Source organism: Heterodontus francisci, chromosome 20, assembly GCF_036365525.1.
Source record: "Heterodontus francisci isolate sHetFra1 chromosome 20, sHetFra1.hap1, whole genome shotgun sequence".
NCBI lineage: Eukaryota > Metazoa > Chordata > Chondrichthyes > Heterodontiformes > Heterodontidae > Heterodontus > Heterodontus francisci.
In genome coordinates, this window is record NC_090390.1 from 80,823,214 (window position 1) to 80,847,619 (window position 24,406).

At 41.4% G+C, this 24,406-nt stretch overlaps 1 protein-coding gene across 8 annotated transcripts in view; it reads right to left on the minus strand.

Moving 5' to 3' along the window:
* Positions 1 to 24,406, minus strand: part of r3hcc1l (R3H domain and coiled-coil containing 1-like) — a 181,443-nt gene that overhangs the window by 47,899 nt on the left and 109,138 nt on the right. For 6 of the 8 annotated variants that reach the window (XM_068053117.1, XM_068053112.1, XM_068053113.1 and 3 more), the window contains 2 exons: positions 10,810 to 10,985; positions 1,181 to 1,251 (listed from right to left, as the gene is read on the minus strand). In XM_068053117.1, the coding sequence (XP_067909218.1) occupies positions 1,181 to 1,251; positions 10,810 to 10,985 (247 nt within the window). The remainder of the gene's footprint in view (positions 1 to 1,180; positions 1,252 to 10,809; positions 10,986 to 24,406) is intronic. The other 2 variants (XM_068053118.1, XM_068053119.1) reach the window with 1 other exon arrangement.

The following is a 24,406-nucleotide window of genomic DNA, read 5'->3' on the forward strand; positions in this document are numbered from 1 at the left end:
GATTAGACATTTATGGAGATTGAAATTTTTTTTTTCTATTTCCTGGTATTTGGACTGCATACAATTAACGTGCACACAAACTTACACATACAGATGTAATGCACCAAGAATGAGACAAACAAGTGAATGGTCTTAAAAAAAATTTTTTAAAAATGTAATCCAAAAAGGAAAACCATTAAGAGAATCTAGGAAAATATTTATAACTTCACTGTTCTTTTATGTGCGACCTTTGATTTAACCTTAGTTTCATGCTTTTCCTTCTGTCTTTCAAGAAATGATGCCTGACCCTCCTCTATTTCTTTTCATATCTTAAAGGCTCGGATGTTTTTCCCTGCAATTTCAAGCCTCTCCTTTTGCTCATTCCATATGGCCTCTGACAAACTCAGTGTCCTGGTCCCATTCTCCTTCCAGTGACTGGCAACGTACTGGAAGTTAGGATATGGCAAAGGTCCTGGTGTTTGCATGACACAAGCCTGCAAAGTCTCGCTCTTTCTATCTCTCCTTGGGCAGGAGAAGGGGGGTTGGGGAGAAAGAGTAGGAAACAGAGCTGATCAGAAGTAAGGGTCACGTGTTGATGCAAAGGAAATGGAAACAAAAAGATAATGAAGCTGCAGCTACATAAGGTCGGCAAAGCAACAGCAATAGGAGATCGTGGTAGCCATTTCTAAGTGGATCACCACCCAAAGTTCTTAAAATAAATGGGATTTGTCACTCTGCCGCTTTGAATTAGAGTTGGGGCTCTCCCATAGAACTGGAAGAACTAAACAAAATGTAATGGCCAACATGTCATTGACCTCATCTACAAGGGTCACCCTTTTAGGTCAGAGATGAGAATTTTTTTTCTGAGGGTTGTACGACTTTGGAACTCTGCCTCAGAAGGTGGTGGAGGCGGGACGATTGAATATTTTTAAGGCGAACGTAGATAGATTCTTGTTAGGCAAGGGAATCAAAGGTTATCGAGGGTAGAGTGTGGAATTCGAGACACAAATTGATTAGCCATGATCTTATTGAATGGTGGAGCAGGTTCGAGGGACCGGATGGCCTATTTCTGCTCCTAATTTGTATGTTTTATATTTGTAATATTTTTAAGATACCAACTTTGAAAGAGGATTGTTGGGTGCTGTAGAAAAAGTAACTTTTGGCTAAGTCTAAAATAATTCAATGCAGAGTCAAAACATACCTGCAATCGCACTTGAAAACAAGCCTAATGCATGCGTGTCATCCACCCATTTGATATCGAATCCTTTTTTCCTACCAAAAAAGCACTCAGTTAACAGAGTCCGATCATTTGCAAAAAATAATGCGACAGCTGTTAAAATAAAAAATGTTGAGATATACAAATCCATGAAAACAAAAAGCCCAAGCTCTCCAGTGGCGCAGTTAGCAACGGCAGCATGCAGTTGAACCATACGGATTAGGAAGTGCCTAGTTTTAGTCTCTGGTTATATTAAGTTACTTACTTCAAGTAATCTAGCAGTTAATTGGCCTCAATGGTCTGGGTTAGGGAAAAGGAAATCAGTCCGGAGTGTGTACAATCTGTACAGGTTCTGAATAATTGCCAACACCGACTCTCTAGCCTTATACGAGGAGAAACCAGTTAGAAAAGGTATCGAAAGGCCAATGGGGTCAGTGGAACTGTACCCCAGAAAGTGAGGGGAGGACAAGAAAAGAGAGGGAGGGAGAAAAATTGGAGACAAAAATAGTGAGCCAAATTGGAATTTAGATATAATTCTCCATACAGCAAGTTCCCTATGGGGAGACACACTGCGGGGAGGTTGGAAACTGCTCAGATGTATCTTCGGAGCAATACAGCAGAGCTTTGTGAACTGATCACCTACCTATCTGCCTCAACAGCAAATAATGTACTTCACAAGATGGAAAACAAACAAAAAAAGAGAGCGGGAAAGACACAATTAGGACAAAAGAAATCACAACTAATAAGCCTTGAAGATGTGAATAGAAGCAATTAGCAACAGATAGATACGATACTTCACAGGCACGGCAATACAGCTGAAATTGTCAAATCTGATTACTTCCTCCTAGCACAAATATAACAAAGTGATACACTGCGACAGCAATGAATCTGATTATTGAAGTAATGGCATAATTACAAGGCGTTTAGAAATTAATTTTGCACAACTGAATGCTGAACTTGTAACCCCCACCATAATGGCATGCAATTCTGTGCAATACACAATACAGCTTGATTAGAAAGTCAGACTTACATTTATATAGCACCTTATCAGCACTCAAAAGTACTTCACAATGAATTACTTTGCAGGTGGCAACTGTTGATGGAAGCAGCTGTTTTGTGCACAGCAATGTTTCACAAAACAGCAATGAAGCAACTATTTTTGGTTTAAACTGGCTGATGGACGCATGTTGGCCAGGATATCAAGAGAATTCCCTGCTCTTCTTTGAATGGCAAAGGGCTCTTTTAACATTGCCTGTACAAGGAATTGAGGTCTTGGATTCCACGCCTCATTCTGAGAACAGGACCTTGGACAGTGCAGGTTTCCCTTCGCACTGTACTGGAGTGTCAGCTTAAATTCAGTCAGAGCTGTGAACAGGGGCCACTTTACTGTGTTGCGAAAGTCCTTCCCTTTCAAAACAAATTTCTTTTGAGGACTTGCGTTAAAACTTAAAAGATTCCATGGATTTTGTTTCAAAACCAGATTCATCGGGGCGTGGGGGGGACACTTGACATGTTGTTTGAAAGCCACCTGTGCTGGAAGTCATGTGCTTTGGGCTCAGTAAACAACAGAACCCTTGGTGACTTGGGGAAAAATGGTTACAGAGAAGCCACATGTCAGGTTTTATGGAGGTCAGGAGGTTGACTCTCTGTTTGGGGTTTGGACATTGTTTTCAGTTTTAGTTGGGTGTGAACTGCTTGCAAACAGTTGGTGTTTTCCAGCCAAGGGAAAAAAAAAACACTCAGCTCACCACCTTCGCTACCTCTTTGAAGAAATCCTGCAAAGATCCAATGTGAGAGCGCTAAAATCCCTGATGCTGCATAGCTCCTGAGAAGTTGAAAAAAAATCCTGCCATTCAAGTGTGTGCTGGCAGAAAACCCTGATGCCACATTTCTCCTGGAAAGCCTACTAGAATAATTTTTGACAGCTTCAAACAGGCTGCTTCTGAACCAATCCCAGTGACTCGTCTTCATATATCCAGACGCCAGACCAAAAAAGGAACAACTGACATCCTTCTATATCTTTTTTTTCCATCAAGAATTAGCAAGTATTTGGCCAAAGTATTCTTTTTTTGTTGTTTTTGTAACAGACCTCTGCAGAGAGAATTTCTGTATTTTTTCCAGTGTGTCTGAATGTAATTAGGGATTTTAAAAAGGGAACTTTCATATTTCAATCTGTGTGTTAATGCTTTTCTTAATTACTGGCTATATCACTTTTTATAATAAACTGATAATTTTGTTGTTTATTAAAGAAACTTGGTTTCTGTATTTTATTCTGGGATATAAAAAAATAGGGTATATGATTGGCTGTATCGGTAACTGGGTAAACATTTAAATATATGCTGTGATCTGTGGAGAAGTGGAACTAGAAAAGACAGTGCACTCCTCCCACCTCGTTCGTAACAACTGCATTTACTGGGATCTAAATCCCAAATACCAAGACAACCTTTTTAAGCTCTACTGCATAACCAAGCTTGTGTGCAAAGTTTAACAATCTTTGTAGGTCACAAAAGGTGAGTAGTGATTACTGATAAGGGACCCAAGCGACCCATATACGTTCTTCTTGCATTGAAACTTATGCTCCCCTCTCCATAATTGCAGCTAACAAGTTCTTGCATGTTTTGAAAGCTTTTGCTTCTAGTACCCAACCAAGCATTCCATGTATTGATCATGATTTGTGCTTGCTGGCATTCGTACTGTTGCTTTTTACTAGTTTAGCTTCATATCCCCTTGTAAAACATTTGCGATTTAACTTGAAATACGAGCTCTAGATTAACACATATAGATTCCTATAATGCCTCTATTACCTTCCACCTTGAGTTTTTTTGCTAATTTTCTCTAACATAGGGAACAGCCTCATTAAGTTCACCCCACTGAATTAAAAGCCAATCAAACTTCTATGGAGTAAGGGAAAAGGGAATCAAGGAAGGGGAGGGCAGATGAGACGTGATCACCTTTAGCCTAGAACAAGAGTGCAAGTCATCAGCTACACCATGTACCCTCTGATGTTTGACAGACAAAAACCGAAATGGTACAACAATTGTGACCACAGTGTTCCTATCAAAGTAGTACATTGGCACTTTTACAAATATTTATAGTAATCACACTGGAACAAAACGAGTATTGAAATTATTGTACATCAGGAAAAAGCAGTAAAAAGGACATGAAGGGGATACATTTTGTTTCGTGTATAAAATTGAAGAAAAATTCTTCCACTAAACTGGGGAGCCTTCTGCTGACAGTTTAATGAAACAATTTCTTTAATTTTGTACACCTCTCTTTGCCCTGTGCATAGGCAATACAAAAGGTAATTTTAAGCCACAAGGGATTTGCTCCCATGTAAATATCCTGTAGTGCTATATGTTGGCAACAAAATACACCGTAGCTATTGTATCTCAATGCTAACTTTAAAATGTGAAGTTTTACTTAATTCCAAGAAACTGGATATTTTTAGCCTTGTACATAGAATAATTTAAAGGGTATTTAAGCTGTATGAAAATTCAGGGTATATTTTTGTGAGGGAGCAACAATTTAGTAGTTCAAGTAAGGTTTATCTGCCCTAACATGCCTAATATGGGGCACAGTAATGTAACAGTTATGATAATTGACTAGCAAACCAGACAGTGAGAGTTGAATTCAAGAAATTAGTACTTTGTGGATACATATCAGGAAAATAATCAAGAAAGTAGCCAGATTATTGTAAAAACTCAACTGGTTTACTATGCCCTTCAGGGTAGGGAACTTGTTACCTCTACCTGTTCTGACCTATACCTGACTCCAGTCCCATATTACATGGTTGATTCTTAATGCCTAATCCCAAGAAAAAAATATCCACTCTTGTATCAGTACCATATGGGCACTTCTTCACTGCTCATCCCTGTGACTTTGTTGAGGAGAAACTGCCAATTTAATGGCAACTTCGTGGTTTTTTTTGCACTTGCATTCAAGCGCACGGGGAACTCACTTGAGAGTTTAAACAGCTGGCAGATCTATTCCTCCTGGATCAATTGGCTGTACATTTGAGCCCCTATTCAGGTTTGAACTCAACCTAGGCTGACACTCCAATGTAGTACTGAGGGTGGGCTGCATTGTACTTTAAGGTGTTAAACCAAGGAACTGTCTCCCTGCTCCTCAGTTCAGGTGGACATTAAAGATCTCATGACAGTATTTGAAGAGGAGCGAAGAGTTATCACCCTGGCAATATTCCTCTAACCAATGCCACCTAAAAAGAGTAACTGCTCATTTAGAGATCTAACAAAAAACCACAGCTGAATGTTAATATTTATTTTGTTTTCAAATCCCTCCATGCCCTCTCTTCCTTCCTATCTCTAATCTCCTCCAGGCCTACACCCTCTAAGATATCAGTGCTCCTCTAATTCTGGCCTAGAGTATGCCTGATTTTAATTGCTCTACCATTGGTAGTCATGCCTTCAGTTTCAGTTGCCTGGGTCCTAAGCTCTAGAATTCTCACCCGAAACCTCTCTGCCTTGCTTTCTTTCTTTAAGACATTCATTAAAACCCACTTCTTTTGGTCATCAGCACTAATATCTCATTTTTTTCCTTTCACAGGATGTCCTAGATGGTGTTGAGCTTCTTGAGTGCTGTAGGAACTGCACTCATTCAGGCAAGCAGAGAATATTTCATCACACTCCTGACTTGTGCCTTGTAGATGGTGGACAGACTTTAGGGAGTCAGGAGGGGAGTTACTTGCTGCAGAATTCCCAGCCTTTGACCTGTACTTATAGCTACAGTATTTATATGGCTGGTCCAGTTAGGTTTTGGTCAAAGGTAACTTCCAGGATGTTGATGGTGGGGGTTTCAGCAATGGTAATGCCTTTGAATGTCAAGGGGAGATGGTTAGATTCTCAGCCCAAGCCTGGAAACTGTCCAGGTCTTGCTGCAATTCTACACGGACTGCTTCAGTATCTGAGGAGTCTCGAATGGTGCTGAACATTGCACAAATCAGCAGCGAACATCCCCACTTCTGACCTTATGATGGAGGTAAGGTCATTGATGAAGCAGCTGAATACGGTTGGGTCTAGGACACTACCCTAAGGAATTCCTGCAGCGATGTCCTAATGTGGCTCCATATTCTATTTTGTTTTATAATGCTCCTATGAAGCTTTTTGGAGGGACTTTGTTTATGTTAAAGGTGCTATATTAATACATGTTGCTGTTATTGTCCCAACAGATGTCCACTAAACTGCAGTCCTAGCATTTTCTGCCTTTGTTTCAACTGCCCACACATCTGTAACAAGCTCCTGGCCTAGAATGGTTGCTGCGTTTGTCCATGTAACATTTGCTGCATCCCAGTAATAATTCATCGTGTGGAGTGTTTTGAAAAGTTTTGATATGAAAAGGAAATCAATAAATGTAAACGCCCAAAAGAATACCACCTCTTGCAGGAGAGTTCATAGGTGAAAATCTGATGTGATTTTTTTTTTTACTCCTTAAAGTTGCTGATGCAAAACTCATTTTTTCACATGGATAGGTCTAAAAGTGGCAAGTTTCAAAGGGAACTTTCCAACAGATTCAAATAAATATATATCCATGTGTACACAATGTGCTCAGCAACCCATCAGCATCATCTCACAGGTTAGTTGATAGATCTACCAGTCAACGGAGTTCAGTTGGGAACACCCAGATATCAGAGGCTGCTGGCTTCTAAATTCCACCAAGTCCAATTCTGTCCACACCCCAGGTGCACATTTGCACAATTCCAGCTGGGGCTGCTGGAATGCCATCAAAAACAGGAGTGCCATTCAGGAGAAAGGTTAGGAAACATTTCTTCACGCAGAAGTGTGGAAATCTCTCCCTCATGATCTTTGAATAGCGCAACAGGCTCAAGGGGCTGCTGCTCCTAACACCCTTCCTGAACCAGTGGCCATTGAGACCAATGCTGGCTCCCCTACCACCACCCTCTCTGGGATCAGTTAGCTCCGAGCTATCAAAGTGCAAGAATATGAACTATGTTCTGATTCATTTATCCATGCATGCATGTCAATCAAGTGTATTTTGAAATCTTTTGAATATTTTATACACCATATTTTTATTCATTAGTATTTTATACACTCTAGTTATATATTTATATATATTGTTATAAATCCTAGTTGTTACATGTTATATTTAGTTGTATTAGTTTTGAGATTATGTAATGCATCCTCTTGTGTTATGGTTAAAAACATTATTTGCCCTTAATAATCTCCTTTCTAAATCAATATAAGAAGTGGAAACAATATGACTCCCCCAGAGTTCAGACTCTTGGAAATCACGTTCTCCAAGATGTGCAGTGATAAGACAGAATTCTTGGAAACCACATGACCCCAATTCCTGTAAAAGACATGGTCCCTTAACTCGAGAGAATAAAAGGACTGTGTAATGGATAGTGCTGCCCTAGGTATTGGTCACTTTAAAAAACCAATAAGAAAGTGATCACATGCACCTGAGACCATGGGGCGCATCATTCGGTTAGGGGTGTAAACCTCCAAGAAAGGATTAGAAGTCAATGCACAGTAGCCTTGGACACAGCTTTACTGGAGAAAGAAAAGAAAGAAGAGGCCAGAACTTGTGTCACTCTGTGTCCAAGCGCTGCAAGGAGTAAAGACAGTGTGACTTGTAAACGATCGCCTGGTTAAGCATAATTTTGTTACTTAATAAATCTTCTAATTTGTTGCACCGAAATTATTGTCTGCAATTGTTTAGTCTTGTTCAGAACCCCAAATAAGGTACAGAACGGCCCAGAACATTTACAAAAGATGGAAGCATTTTGGCCTGTAATAACGCAGCTGCTCGCAGGATAATTTACTGAGCCACTGGGGAAGCTTTTAACAAAAAAATAAAAAGACAAAGAAAATATTTATAGGACAAAAAATTAAATGAAAGAAGCTGCCAAGTTAGCGTAGACAAAGTATTCCTGACTCTCATTATTTTCACCAGTTAAAAAAAATGACGTCATCTCAACTGGTCGAGTGGGCTGAGGATAGTCTTATTTATGGCTTGTCAGAAATTCTAGAAATGAAGATTCCCAAGTAAATAAATCAGCAAAACTATGAACAATTTCCAAGTGATTTTTTTGCCACGTACATAAATTCAAATGGCTGAATGCACCATATATATGTTCTTAATGAAAAATGACCGAGGGAGAGAAATTTTCAAATTCAAAATGGTTTTTGAGCATGGACTTTCACTGCAAAAACCCCAAACTATTAAAGTGAACAGCCAACATTCAAGTTTACATATATAAAAACAATTGCAGACGATAATTATGGTGTAACAAATAAGATTTATTAACAAAATTATACTTAACCAGGCGATAGTCACACACAGTCTTTACTCCGTGCAGCGCTTGGACACAGAGTGACACAAGTTCTGGCCTCCTCTTACTTCTTTTTGTTCTCCAGTAAAGCAGTGTGCCAAGGATACTGTGCATTGACTTTACATATGTCCATCTTGCTCTTTTCTGTCTTCCTCTGTTTTGACTTTAATTTTACTCTTGCTCTTCCATTATATCAACTCTAAACTTAATTTTTTTTCCACCTTTTATTTCCAACTTGCTGCTACCACTGCAGAGAGGAAATCAACCTACATTGGCTGCAATAGAAGTTTCAAAAACTTGAATATTACCAATATCACGGATATGACTGCCAACCTATAATGCCTTTTCAATTGTCAACCAAGATAGTTGAACCTATTGCTGCTTGAAAGACACGAGTTAATTTTTTTTTAGGATAGGAGGGAGAAGAATCGAATCCAAGTTTCTCGTTACATCTTTTGTTGCCCTAATTATATGGAGTTGCTGCTTATTTGGCCAGGCAAGGGTTAGGACTCCAATATATTGGTCAGAAATACTTGTGTTGCTTTGGATGCATGTTAATGAGCCTAGCATTTCAGATTTTTCTCCTCACAGCAACAAGCCCAGTCAAACATGGAATAATAAATCATCTTCAGGAGATGAATGGTAGATTTATGAAGAGTCAATATCAGTTTTTTTAATGTAAAATACACTATACCTACTCTGCCAAACATTAAGTTCAAATATTAACAATGTTAGACATTTAATATCTGAACTCTACATTAATGTAGAATTGCAATGAGAAGACCATTCCTCCAAGATCAATTATCTAGACCTTCAAAAGAACCCACCTCCCAATCTAAACTGCATTCATTAAAACAAACTACCATACTGAGTTTCAAGTGTGCACTGATGAAAGGTTTTGCCTTCTGGTCCTGAAGGCTACAGTCTAAATGCAAATCAGATTCACAAAAAAATAGTTGGTGCAAATTACTAACTATACCATTCAATTATTTCAGATCGGATGTCTATGCTGCACCTTGAATGCACTCAATTAGACTAGTGAGTGACTGATGGGGTAAGAGCAAGAAAATCACATCTATTAGCCAAAAGTGAAATGCAAGGTGTTGATCCTTCAAATTGTCACACCAGGGAGATGAAAGTCAGGGTTTGAACTCTCAGCTCCCCACAAGACAGATCACAGTTGTGCCACAAGGGGCTCGGGGCGGAGGGGGCTAGATGCTGAATGATTATCGGGGGTTTTCAGAGAAGGCAGGGTCAAAATTGAGTGATGCCAGAGCACAAGGTACCTCTCAACATCTCAGCTCAGTACTGAGAAGGGCTCCACTGGGACTGAAGACTAAGGTTTCAGCAGATTTTTGACAGTAGTGAGAGAGATCATTGATGTTTAAGGAGCGAGAAATCAAGGTGGAGGAGAATGGTAGATGAAATTCTGCGACCATTAATGGATGTGAAGACGGCGAATATTGACCGGAATCAGAACAGAAGATATGTACTTGAATGAAGAGGTGGAGAAGACTGCAGAGGACTGCAAACATGACCGGCCTTTTTCTACAGTACAAGCAATGGCACCATTGCAATTCTATTGGAAAGGATTTTGTACTTTATTTTCCAATTACATTTTGATATAGATAATTATTATGCAGTCACAGATCGAAAAGACAATGTCAACTTGTTCACTCCTATTTAACTTATTACTCTTTCCCCACGCCCTTCCACCAACTCCCACTTCATTTTGTCCCTCATCTCTCCTGAAAATGTCAAGTTCTACTGGAGTATAGCATTATTGGCCCCAGCAGTCTTCCAGCACCTCACCTATGTAGCAATCCTTCTTATGTGAGCCGACACAGTGAGCATTTTCTAGAATGGCATCACAGCTGAGTCTAATACTGTCCTTGTCCAACACCATATGCAGGCTATCAAGAGTGATCAACTCTGCCTGCCTTTCCCATTCATACCCTGGGGACACCATGGCCAATTATAGTGTTCCAAGTGCTCCCCATGCTGAGATCAGCTGACTCCATCTATGTCATGAATTGAACTTAGGAACTTCTGGTCTGTATGTCTCAGCATCAGAGTGGGCAATTCTCTTCCGTAAACAGGCTACTGGAGGCTGTTGTCACAGTGCACTGCAACATGTTTAGTGATCGGCATGAAATGTGGAAGCACCCTGGTAAATATCATGTGGACACTATACAATGAAGGCATGAGTCAAGTAAATAATTGAGGGTTTTTTTGGGTTAACTCAGCAGTCATCCAAGGACTCCAAACCATTGCCACCCTATTAATAAGATTGGATACATACTGATAACTGGAGAAAGCCCGTAGCAAATCTTCAGTTTTAAATCCTGAAGGAAAATCATAGATCTCAACAATGTGGGAAAATTCAGAATCATCTATGTCCGGCTCTGCAGGCTGGTAGTTGTAGTAGTTGAAGCAAGGATCCTGAATATTTTTCTTCGGCTTGCTATTAGCGGTTAGCTGAAAGAGGAAAGGAATGAAAGTTCAAGGAGCAAGATAACAAAAGTTTGATTCAATACTCCATACATTTTTGATTCATTCCACACTTCCAAAATCCCAATTTCTAACCCTTACTAGTTTGCTTCTTTCTTCAGTTGGTCCAGACCTGAAGACTTCTCCAAGGATATAGCCTATCCTGTTATGAAAAATCAACACAAGAATTTTTTTTTTTTAGCTAGCCAGCCAAGCACCGTCAGTTCCCAACCACCCACAACACCACCTTTCATCCATCATGCCCCCCGCCAAAAAAGAGTTGCCAAGTTCAAAATGCCAGCTGAAGAGGCGATCTGAAATCTGACTCTCTGTTGGGAAACTAGCTTTGCCTTAAGAAACACAACCGTAAAAGATATACCACAAACAAAATAATAAATGCTATTGAAAAACAGCCTGTGGCAATTAAAGCCCGGATCTTGCAAGTCCATTTAGAGTAAAGCCTACTTGGCACTGCCTTCCCAGTTAGCCAGCTGCATCCAGACTTCATCAATAGAACTGTCACACATGTTAGAACAAAATTATATCACCAAGAGATTATTCACATAACAGCAAGCAACTGTAATTACAAAAGAAAATGCCCCAAATCAAGAGGGGGGCTGTTTATTTTAACTACTGTACTTCATATCCTTTGGAAAAAACAGACCATGGCATGTTACCATTTGTACTAATTGGATTTCTTTACTGTCCGTGTCACATTGAGGTGCTACATTATTCTCCTGTCAAAAAACAAATAGCACCAGTGTTTGTAGCGGCACAATAATGGATAGTCAAGAGCAGCGTGGCTGAGATTTAAATCGACAAGTTTCGAGGCTGTTGTAAACCACGGAGCCAAAAAGCACGAGTGGCTTTTAAAGATGCAAATTGAGTCTTAAAAATAAATTATAGCCTTTTCCTCACTTTCTATCATTTTTTATTATTATGGTCTCAATAAAAGGAAAACAGTCGAAAGCTAATTTGAGAACACTTCAGTAATAGGCAAGTATTTGATGTACTAAATGTATTAGAGATGTCCTATATGGCCACTTAGACAAAGAAGGCCTTCTAAAGGACATCCAAAACAGTCTGCAAAAGAAGGTTGTGTCTTCGGAATTTGATGGAATCTTTTGTTGAAGAAATCACCAGGTTAGAGGATGAAGGTAACCCAGTGGGCATCGTCTACCAGGAATTTCAAAAAGCTAACTATTCATGCACCCTTGAGGAACAGAATTGTAGCCAACATGAATGAAAAGACCTGGGTGTTGCACTGCACCATGTTCTAAAAGGTTCATGACCAAAGGTGTGAAACTACAGCTAAAGCAGTTCGGGTTCTAGGCTGTATTTACAGAATAATTCACAACAAAATAAAACATACCATTTTGCCCTTGTACAAGACCTTGGTTAGAAGACTGTACCCAGTTTTGGTGTCCCCCACATGGCAGGAGCTATTGAAGCTTTGGTGAGAATGCAGAAGAGGGTCACAAGATTAATGCCCAGTTTATAACACCTTAGTTACCCAGATAGGTTCAAAGGTTTATATACTTTTGCGATTATAGACACAGGGGCAATCTGATCGAGGTTTATAAATAATGAAAGGATTAGACTGTGTTTACGTGGACCAATTATTTCAATCAAATCTGTTAGGGAGTGCCAGGGTTCAGGCTTACAAGTTATGTAAGGGTAGAACTAGATGGTTCTCCTTTACACCAGAGAACAGTGGGCCTGTGGAGTTGGCTTCTGGCTTATGCAGTGAATGCTCATTCACTAAATTCCTTCGGGAGAGATCTGGACCTGTTTCCGGTTGGGGCATAGAGCATCTCATACAAGGTAGATATCCTGTAATACAAGTCATGGTAGTATGATATCCTGGACTAGCTTCAATCGCCCAAGGGGGCTCAGACAGAAATTTTAATTCATCACTCTGCTCCCATGCCATCATTTTTGTCATTGGCCTGCTGCAGTGTTGCAGTGAATCTCAACGCATGCTCAAGGAACTGCACCTCATCTTCCAATTAGGCACTCTACACCCTTCTGGACTCTCAACACGGAGTTCAACAATTTCAGAGCATAATTGCCTTTTTAAAAATATATATATTTTTAAATTATGGGCCTGTCTTAAACTGGTTTTTCAAGTTTTTGCTTTTGGACTGAGCTGTTCATTATTCTGCCATTAATTTGTCTTTTCATACTATTAGCACTCCCTTTGCCTTTGTTCCATGACATCTTTGTCATTTAATCTTTCCTGCCCTTTGCCCCATCACACATCTCCCCTTTGCTGTTCTTCCCCCCCCTCCCCCTTTTCACTTGCTCAAAACCTATTACATTTCAAACCTTTGCCAGTTCTGATGAAAGGTCACTGACCTGAAATGTTAACTCTGTTTTTCTCTTCACAGATACTGCCAGACCTGCTGAGTATTTCAAGCACTTTCTATTTTTATTTATGAGAAATTTTCCAGATTGATTTTCCCCCAATTAGCCTGGGCTTTTACATCGTTTTTCGGCTCTCCTAGGAGATTCCATGACTCTGGTTGGGTCGGGAGTATTTGTGTCGCGATGCATAATGCATCGCAATTATATGGAACAAAATTAGATGAACCAAAGGGTCTTTTCCTATCTATTATTTTCATATGTTTCATATGAGGGTTTCTCCAATGGCTCAGTTGGAGGTGATGCTGGCATAGATTTAATTGTAGACTGTATTAAGTCAGTTGCATAAGAACATAAGAAATAGGAGCAGGAGTAGGCCATTCGGCCCCTCAAGCCTGCCCCGCCATTCAATAAGATCATGGCTGATCTGCCCCAGACCTCAACTCCTCTTTCGTGCCAGCTCCTCATAGCCCTCAATTCCACGATATTTCAAAAATCTATCTAACTCCTCTTTAAATACTTTCAGTGATCTAGCCTCCACAACTCTCTGGGGTGGAGAATTCCAGACATTCACTACACTCTGAAAGAAGTAACTCCTTGGCATCTCAGTTTTAAATGAGTGTCCCTTTATTCTGTAATTATGTCCCCTAGTTCGAGATCCCCACACTAGTGGAAACATCTTCTCAACATCTACCCTGTCAAGCCCTTGCAGAATCTTGTACGTTTCAATAAGATTACCCCTCAGTCTTCTAAACTCTAATGAATAAAGGCCTAACCTGTTTAGCCGTTCTTGATAAGTCAACCCCTGCATCCCTGGAATCAGCCGAGTGAATCTCTTTTGAACTGCCTCCAATGCCAGTATATCCTTTCTTAAATACAGAGACCAAAACTGTACACAGTACTCCAGGTGCAGCCTCACCAACGCCCTATTGTACCAAGACTTCCCTATTTTTAAACTCCAACCTCCGAGCAATAAAGGCCAAAATTCCATTTGCCTTAATTACTTGCTGCACCTCCATGATAACTTTGTGTTTCATGCACAAGAGCACCCAGATCCCTCTGTGCTGCACTTTTCTGGAGTCTCTCGCCATTTAAATAATAGTCTGCCTTTTGATTCTTCCTACCAAAGTGCATGACCTCACACTTTCCTACATTAAGTTCCATCTGCCAAGTTTTTTCCCACTCACTCAACCTATCTATACCCCCTTGCAGATTCCTTAGGTCCTCATAACAACATGCCCTCCCACCTATCTTTGTATCGTCAGCAAATCTGGATATAAGACACTCTACCCCCTCCTCCAAGTCATTAATATAGATTAAATAATTGAGGCCCGAGGACTGATCTTTGTGGCCCTCCACCAGTTACGTCATTCCAACCTGAAAAAGACCCATTATTCCCAACTCTAGTCTTCTGTGAGTTAACCAATCCTCAATCCATGCTAATATATTACCCCCAATACCATGAGCTCCTTTTTTGTGCAATAATCTTTTATGTGGCACCTTATCAAATGCCTTCTGGAAATCCAAATATCTACCAGACCCCCTTTAACAACTCTGCTTGTTATATCCTCAAAAGAACTCTAGCAAATTTGTCAAACATGATTTCCCTTTCACAAAACGATGTTGACACTGTTTGATTGCGTTAAGCTTTTCTAAATGTCCTGCTATTTCTTCCAACGATTGATGTTAGTCTGTCTCCCTCCCTTCTTGAACAGGGGCGTCACATTAGCGGTTTTCCAATCCGCTGGGACCCTCCCAGAATCCAGTGAGTTCTGGAATATTTCGACCAATGCCTCCACTATCTCTGCAGCCACTTCCTTTAGAACCCTTGGATGCAGGCCATTAGGGCCTGGTGACTTGTCTGCCTTTTGTCCCATTAATTTATCAAATGCTTTGTCCCTCGTGATAGAGACTGTTATAAGATCTTTCCTCCCATTAGCTCCTTGCTTATCTGATATCTGTGGGATATTTATAGTGTCCTCCACCCGGAAGACGGATGCAAAATAATGGTTTAAATTATCTGTCATTTCCCTGTTCCCGTCATCAATTCTCCAGTCACATCCTCCAAGGGCCCCACACTCACTTTAGCTACTCTTTTTATATAACGTAGAAGCTCTTGCTGTTTGTTTTTATATTTCTTGCCAATTTACTTTCATAATCAATTTCCTCCCTTTTTATTATCTTTCCAGTCATCCGCTGCTGGTTCCTTCTCAATCCTCTGGCCTACCACTAGTTTTCGTCACTTTGTATGCCTTATTATTTGATTGGATACTCTACTTGACTTCCTTTGTTAACCATGGGTGGCTCATCCTTCTCTTCGAGTCCTTCTTTTTGACCTGGCTAAATTTTTGCTGCGTGATATGAAATATCTGCTTAAATGTCTGCCACTGCTCACCCACTGACCTTCCCCTTAGTCTATTTGCCCAGCCCGCTTCAGACAACTCTTTCTTCATACCTCCATAATTGCCCTTATTTAAGTTGAGGACACTGGTTTGGAGACCAGAGTTGCTCGCTCTCAAAGTGAATTTGAAATTCTACCATGTTGTGATCGCTACCCCCTAGAGGTACCTTAACTAAGATATCTCTTATTAATCCTACCTCATTACACATTACTAGATCTGTTCCCAGGTAGGTTCTGCAACGTATTGCTCCAAGTAACAATCCCTGATGCACTCTACAAATTTGTCTTCCATGTTATCTCTGCCAATCTGATTTGCCCAGTCAATACGCAGATTAAAATCACCCATGACAATTGTAGCACCCTTCTTAGACACCTCCGTTATTTCCCGATTTATACTTTGTCTTAGTGAGGCAACTCTTCGGGGGCCTATAGACGACTCCCACCCGTGACTTCTTCCCCTTACTATTCCTTATTTCCACCCAAACCAATTCCACATCACAATCTTTGCACCTATATCACTACTCGCCACCGCACTGATACCTTCATTTATTAACAAAGCTACCCCACCTCCTTTTTGCCTATTTTTCTGGATTGTTGAGTACCCTTGAATATTGAGTTCCCAGTCTTGGTCACCCTGCAACTCTGTAATAGCTATCAAGTCATATTCATTATTTTCTATTTGTGCCATCAACTCATCTATATTGTTACAAATATGCGTGCATTCAGAGAAAGAGCCTTAAGCTTTGACTTTTGACCATTATTAGTCATTCTGGTTCTAATTTCTGCTGCACTCTTCTGCTTATATTTTCTGCCCCTTCCTGTCATACTTTGATAACCGTTCGCCTCTTGACTACCCTGCACCTCTGCTCTCTCGTTTCTTTTTGCTTTTTTAAACTTGCCTTCAATTGAACCCTCCTCCCTACTAATTAGTTTCAAGTCCTATCCACAACCCTATATATTATATGATTCGCCAGGACACTGGTCCCAGCATGGTTGAAATGAAGCCCGTCCCAACGGAACAGCTCTCTCTTTCCCCAGTACTGATGTCAGTGCCCCGTGAATCAGAACCCATTTCTCCCACACCAATCTTTGAGCCACACGTTTACCTCTCTAATCTTATTTACACTATGCCAATTTGCACGTGGATCAGGTAGTAATCCGGAGATTACCACCTTTGAGGTTCTGCTTTTTAATTTAGCCCCGAGCTGCTCATAGTCCCTCAGCAGAACCTCCTTCCTAGTCCTACCTATGTTGTTGGTACCTAGATGGACCATGACATCTTGCCCAGAAGAGATGTCCTTAACCTTGGCACCAGGTAGGCAACACAGCCTTCGGGACGCCCTATCTTTGCTGCATAAACAGTATCTATTCCCCTATCTATGCTATCCCCTACTACAACTACATTTCTCTTTTCTCCCTCCCCACTTGAATGGCAGTCTCAACCATTTGTGGTCAGTTCGCTCATCCTCCCTGCAGTCTGTTCCCTCATCCACACTGGCAGCACGAACCTCGTACTTACTGGATAAGAGCACTGGCTGAGGCTTCTCCAAAGTTAAATTCTGGATCCCCATACCTGCCTCACTCACAGTCACACCCTTCTGCCCCTGACCATGATCTAAATTTGATGTAATTAATCTAACGGGGGGGGTGGAGGTGACAGCCAACACTTGCTGCAGATGTGGCCACCGTGGATCACACCAGCGTCCACCAGCTCCCACATACTACAGCTGCAACACATCGCCTGCCCAGCCATCTCAATTCTATTTAATTAATTAGGATGTTAAATATTTGGATGTTTGATTTAATTTAAAGTAAAAATGCCTGTTTAAACAAATCAGTTGTAATTAATACTTCTAGTCCTGTTGTGTGTTTATTGTCTAACACTTACTGTTACACTACCACGATTAAAAAAATTTTAATTACCCAGCTCCTAATTTGAATCAATATCAAAATCAGAGACCTGCTGGTCTCTCTCGCTCCCTCTCTACAGGGAGAAACAGAGAAGAAAACTTTTTTAGGGGGTTTTAGGAAAGGCAGAAACTGTGCTGAAACCGCATCAACTGAAGCTTGCAAGAGACAACATTGATGCCATTGCTACATAAGATGATCGGTTCCAGAGGCCAACGTTCTGTGAAAATGTCCAACAACTGCTGATCCTTAGCCAAAATGTATGAAGGCCTGAATAGCTATTCAGATGGCATGCTACTCTAATAACACTTGGGATCAAAGACTGGGCCTGAAACAGATCATTGAAACTTTATCAAATAAAACACTAAACAACGGCTTCTTTAAATTCTACATTACAACAGTGATCTCACTTTAAAAGTACTTAATTGGCTATGCAGTGCTTTGGGACATCCTACGGTCGTGAAAGGCTCTATTTTTTTTTTAGAAATACAGCACTGAAACAGGGCCTTCGGCCCACCGAGTCTGTGCTGACCAACAACCACCCATTTATACTAACCCTATAGTAATCCCATATTCCCCACCACCTACCTACACTAGGGGCAATTTACAGTGGCCAATTTACCTATCACCTGCAGGTCTTTGGCTGTGGGAGGAAACCTCTTTCTCCAATAGTTTCTTCAGAACTAGAATTCTGACTGTGTGAACTGCACCAAAGTTCCTTCCTAAATACCAAATTCTCTCATGGATGCAACTGCTCATCCATTATGACCATCCCTGTGCATATGTCCAGTAAAAAAAAAGGTTGTATTTACATAGTGCTTTCCATCATGACCAGACTTTTCAAAGCATTTACAGCCATTTAAGTACTTTTGAAGTGGAGTCACTGCTATAACATAATACCTAATCTTCAGATTGAAACACACCCCTCCGTGTGTCTTCAAGAAGCAAGGCATATCTGCTTCACAAAACGCCCTTGCAACCATGAGTTTGGTGAATACACAGAGAGATAGCACTTTCTGAATCACCAGAAAAAGAAATTGACATTGCCCAATCTGATCAACAACTTGCACTTCACTTCAGAAAGATGCAGCGGGTGGTAATGACCTGGAACCCGCTGCTCACAAGGGTGGTCAAAGCGGAGACCATCAACGACTTCAAGAGGAAGTTGGATGGTCACTTGAGGGCAATAGGGCTATGGGGATCGAGCAGGCAAGTGGGACTGGCTGGATAGCTCCGTGGAGAGTTGGCATGAACTCGATGGGCCGAATGGCCTCCTTCTGCACCGTAAATGACTCCATGACACAAACTTTTATCTTGTGCTTTGGCTTTGAATATGTACATCAGAATGCAAATTATAGCCAGAAAAAGCTTGAAAGGATCCTAATATGTATCTATCATATTGACACATGGCAGAACTAATTCCAGCTTAGAGCCATATGAATGAAAGTTGCTGATTGAGTGTGCTGCTAACATCACAGCAAAAATACACAATCCAATATTGTCACCAGTGTTCCCGCTAAGCTGCACAACTGCACAGGCCTTGTTCCGTGGTAAATAACGTGCATGCGCACCCTACCTCTCTCCTCTGGCTTGTAATGCATTCAAGAGCACTGTCTTAGGGTTGTCAATTCTGGATGTCCCCACTTCTCTCCAGCCATTGGTCGCCCAACACCTCCATCCTCATGGCACACTAACTCCCTACGCCAATTAGTACGCAAACAGACTTTTCCGAACACAATTGGATGCTTCTTGACCGTCAGCCCTTTTCCCCCCAACTCCTATATTTTATAACTAATAAACAAAGTGTGCAAAGAAAATTAAAAAACATACAATTATTTTCAATGCCTCTATGATTTTTCACCTGAGTTGCTCACAGCAGTGTCTTGGGATTGATCTTCAATTCCTGGAGAGTTGGAAACCCTAACTATTCACTATAACTATTAACTATATACACAGAAAAGGTACACTCTTGTATTTGAATTATGCAGTTACCTCTTAAGAGAACCAGAATGTTTTGCTTCAATAAAAGATCAGTGGTTAGCACCGCAGCCTCACAGCTCCAGCGACCCGGGTTCAAATCTGGGTACTGCCTGCGTGGAGTTTGCATGTTCTCCCTGTGTCTGCGTGGGTTTCCTCCCACATGCCAAAGACTTGCAGGGTGATAGGTAAATTGGCCATTATAAATTGCCCCTAGTATAGGTAGGTGGTAGGGAAATATAGGAACAGGTGGGGATGTGGTAGGAATATGGAATTAGGGTAGGATTAGTATAAGTGGGTGGTTGACGGTCAGCACAGACTCGGTGGGCCGAAGGGCCTGTTTCAGTGCTGTATCACTAAAAAAAAAAAATTACTCCATCCTATCATTCCTATTAGTTTAAAAAAGTCTGCATACTCAGTGCAGCTGGATGGGACTATAGAGGGGGTAACTAATTGGATTAGTTGAGCATTAACAGAATTATAGACTGAGCACTATCACTTTGCATTGTAAAGAACTTTAATAGGATCAGGGCAGAAGGATGATGTATGAAAATCCTAGTTTTAGAAATTATAAGAAAGCTTGAGCAAGCATAGGCTATTCAGCCTATAAGCCTCTGCTTTCCATAGATCATTTAATTCCCAGTGAGGACTTTCTGCAAAAATAGTTATCCTTAAAACAAACAGCAACAAAATCTACAGAATAGTCATCTATTCCCAAAAATGTTATTCAAGATTCCCCAGCCTCAGCAGTGGAATCATTGTGTCATAACAGCATAAGTAGAAGGAGCAGGAGTAGGCCATTCAGCCCTTTGAGGCTGCTCCACCATTCAATACAATCATGGCTGATCTTCTACTTCAACTCCACCTTCCCACACTAACCCCATAACCCAAAATCTAGCAATCTGTGTCTTGAACATACTCAATGACTAGGAATCCACAGTTCACTGGAGTAGAGATTTCCAAAGATTCACAACCCTTCAAGTGTCCGATATGTCAATTATCCCTTGAGTCATGCTGATAAGGCCTTGAGAAAGTTGGTGTGTTCTCTGGGGAATCTCTAAGGTGGCTAGATGTAAGAGTTCTGAAAGCCACCAGTCTAGGAATCAGTTACAATGACAAACGTTTCATTTCCAAAGGGCCTGCGAAATCAATGAAGTCAGAAAGGCATCAGGCACATCTGGATGCCTTGGGAGTTGTGCTTCATTTAAATGTGGTAACCTGACTGCAGTGGCCTGATGCACAAGGTCAAATGACAGACAAGCTGGGGTACACAGAATATGCCGCATATATCTGGGCAGCACCTTCTTTTGCAATGTAGACTGGGTTCTCAGGGTTTAGATTATGCTGGAACATGGATTTAGACTAAGCCCGGCCATATGAAATGAAAATCTCCTCTTGCTCTTGTTTGCAAAGGTTCTACATTCAATGAATTTGGGCAAAAACAAAGTGCTGGAAATACTCAGCAGGTCTGATGAAAGGTCAAGACCTGAAACATTAACTTTGCTTCTCTCCACACATGCTGCCAGACCTGCTGAGTATTTCCAGCACTTTTTGCTTTTGTTTCAGATTTCCAGCATCTGCAGTATTTTGCTTTTATTTTAATGAATTTGGGCAGTTTGATCCAAGTGGATATGGACCCCCATACATAAACTTGAGAGTGTGGTACAAAACGGCAAATTCCAAAAGGTAGCTTGTAATAGTGGTGTGCAAAATGGAAGCAAGAAAATTGATTTGTTCAGATGATGGTTTGGGGCAGTGGGGGGGGGGGGGGGGGAAACATCCCCAAAGTTGGAGTCAAAACACATCAGCAGCAATGATCAGCAGGATCGTTATTCCGTATCCAGCCTATTTTACTTTTGAACTGAGAAAGCTTGCTGCTCAAACTAAAGGCAAAACTGAGGGAAAGATAACTTAAAATGGGCATCCTTGCTACAATGCGCATAGATATCAAATTAGCTTGAGGAAAAAAATTCAGTGGGTTAATTTAAGGATTATTTTTTTTTATAAAAATGGATGGAACAGTGCATTGTGATTGGCCATCTCCTGGAGGTACATGAGCTCCATCTGCTGACATTCTACATGCTTCCCCCGAGTTCATTGCTCATCAAGGATATTGTTACGAACAGGTGAGAAAGAGGTCTAAGGGTCCCTTTCACCTGGTCTTCTTGAACAGGGTTTTTTTTTTTAAAAAACACTTTATTTTTAGCTCCCCCTTGGTGAATCCTTGTTCACCGCTTTCCAATTATAAGGCAAAGAAACAAGCACAAACCGACTTTCTTAGGTTTAAAGGAGAAAGGTGAAATTTATTTAAACTTAAATTCTTAATTCGGTTGACGCCTACGGATACACGATGCGCCCACGTTAGCATGCATAAGCTATACACACATGCAAATAGAGACAGAAAAGAGAAATAAAATTCAAGTGGAAAGGTTTGAGGCAATATCTGAAGAGTTGTTGTACGGTTCTTTGAGATCATTGTAGAGTCCTTCTGTAGGTGGATCCTTGCTTTTTGTTGGGGTCCAGTATTCTTTTTAAACTTTGTTCACTGCAGGGCACTTTTCTCTCTTGGGATTCATGTGTCTTCAGTTGTTTTTTGAGTTCCGTGAAAAAGAGATGGGAGCAGACAGGAGAGACTGTGGCGAGCCAGCCAGGAGAGGTCTTTTCAATCCAGGAGCAAAGAGCTTTCTGCCAGTTCAAACAGGAGTTCAAAACTGTACAATAGCCAGTTAGTCATGTGACTAACTGGTCTGACCACATCTGTTTGTGGATTGAATTGGAGCAGGGAATAGTTCCTTTGTCTACAAGCACTGTCTGTTATTATGCAAAAATGTCTTTCCAGCCAGGGGCCTGGCAACCCCTTGTAACAGGCCTTCTCTTCTTCCCAGCAACAATTTGAAATTCAAAGTGATTCTTGACAATGCAGCCGGCCGCTGACGTCATCCGATTGCGCCAACTTGCGCAAACGGGATCCTGCTCTCTGCGCGTTTGCTGCATTCTGCATTGCCAGCAGCAGTTGGTGCATGCACAGATGACATCATCGCGTAAATTGCCAGGACTGGTTCGCGCATGCACAGATGACATCGTTGCATAACTCAGGAGAGCCAGTGAAGAAGCGGGAAGAGAGCGGGGGAGGGGTGGGGAAGCGGGGAAAAAGCGCGGCCAAAGACCTTGGTGACGGTGGGTGCGCTCTCCTCCTCCACCCCCACTCTCCCGTGCCCTCTCTGGCAATTCCCCCCCCACCTGGTCTCTCTGGCAATTCCCAACCACCCCCACCCGATCTCTCTGGCCTTTCCTCCGCTGCTTGATCTCTCCAGCAATTCCCCCGCCGCCCGATCTCTCCGGCCATTGTGTGCTGCCATGTGTTTATGTTGCCTTTGTGTGATTATTTAAGCAGCGCCATCTTTAGTCCTGGCAACTGCCTGAATGTCACTGACTGTGATGTTTTAGTTGAACAGGCTGCATTTGCACATGTGCCAGTGCAGCGCCACCTAGTGATTGTGTTGCCAGCAAACGCAGCCATTGAAATTTCATGTCCATTGTGGCAAAATTAATATGACCCATTCTTGGCAGGTGGGGGCCTGCATGACAATATTCTGATCATTCTACTTGGTCATCCTTCTATGAAAAAAATAGTTCTTCTGATATCTCCCCATTTTAGATCACGTGTGAATTAATTTTCTGCTAGATGGCACTTAATATTCTGAGATTGGTGATGGTATGAAGGGCTAGAATTTATCAGTTTAACCCGTTTCACAGTGCATCGCAGCTATAAAGGAAATATTTAAAAACTTGGGTCCTTTTGCCTCAAAAGGAGGTTTCTGGAGGGATACAAGATAGTACATGGCATGGAAAAGGTAAATCGGTTCAAATTAAATTGCAATAGGACATGGAGCAACAGGTTCAAACAGGTTGAAGGTAAATGGAGAATTAATATTGGGAAGTTCCTCACAAAGAGTGATCAAAGCATGGAGCAGATTCATAAGAGCAGTGAAAGCAAAAAGCCTAAATTCATTTAAGTACCAATTAGAGGCTGAAATAGAGACACTTTAGGGTCACTATGAATTGGTGAACTAAGATGTACTAAATGACCTTCCTCATCTGCAATTATCTTGCGCTTCCTACTTATGGACTCTCTGAAGCCCTTTGTTTTGAGCACTGACCTGAGCAATTCCACACCAGGTTCGCAACTATTTCTCCCATCTTTCTCACCTTTCATTTATTCCTTCCTATTATGGAGTTCTAAAAATATCCTCTGCCTTTTCCTCGTCTTACTGAACTATTTGTTTGTCCTTTTTAAAAAATTCATTCATGGGATGTGGGCGTCACTGGCTATGCCAGCATTGATTGCCAATCCCTAATTGCCCTCGAGAAGGTGGTGGTGAGCTGCCTTCTTGAACCGCTGCAGTCCATGTGGGGTAGGTACACCCACATTGCTGTTAGGAAGGGAGTTCCAGGATTTTGATCCAGCGACAGTGAAGGAACAGCGATATAGTTCCAAGTCAGGATGGTGTGTGGCTTGGAGGGGAACTTGCAGGCAGTGGTGTTCCCACGCATTTGCTGCCTTTGTCCTTCTAGTTGGTAGAGGTCGCGGGTTTGTAAGGTGCTGTCGAAGGAGCCTTGGTGCGTTGTTGCAGTGCATCTTGTAGATGGTACACACTGCTGCCACTGTGCATTGGTGGTGGAGGGAGTGAATGTTTGTGGATGGTGTGCCAATTAAGCAGGTTGCTTTGTCCTGGATGGTGTCAAGCTTCTTGAGTGT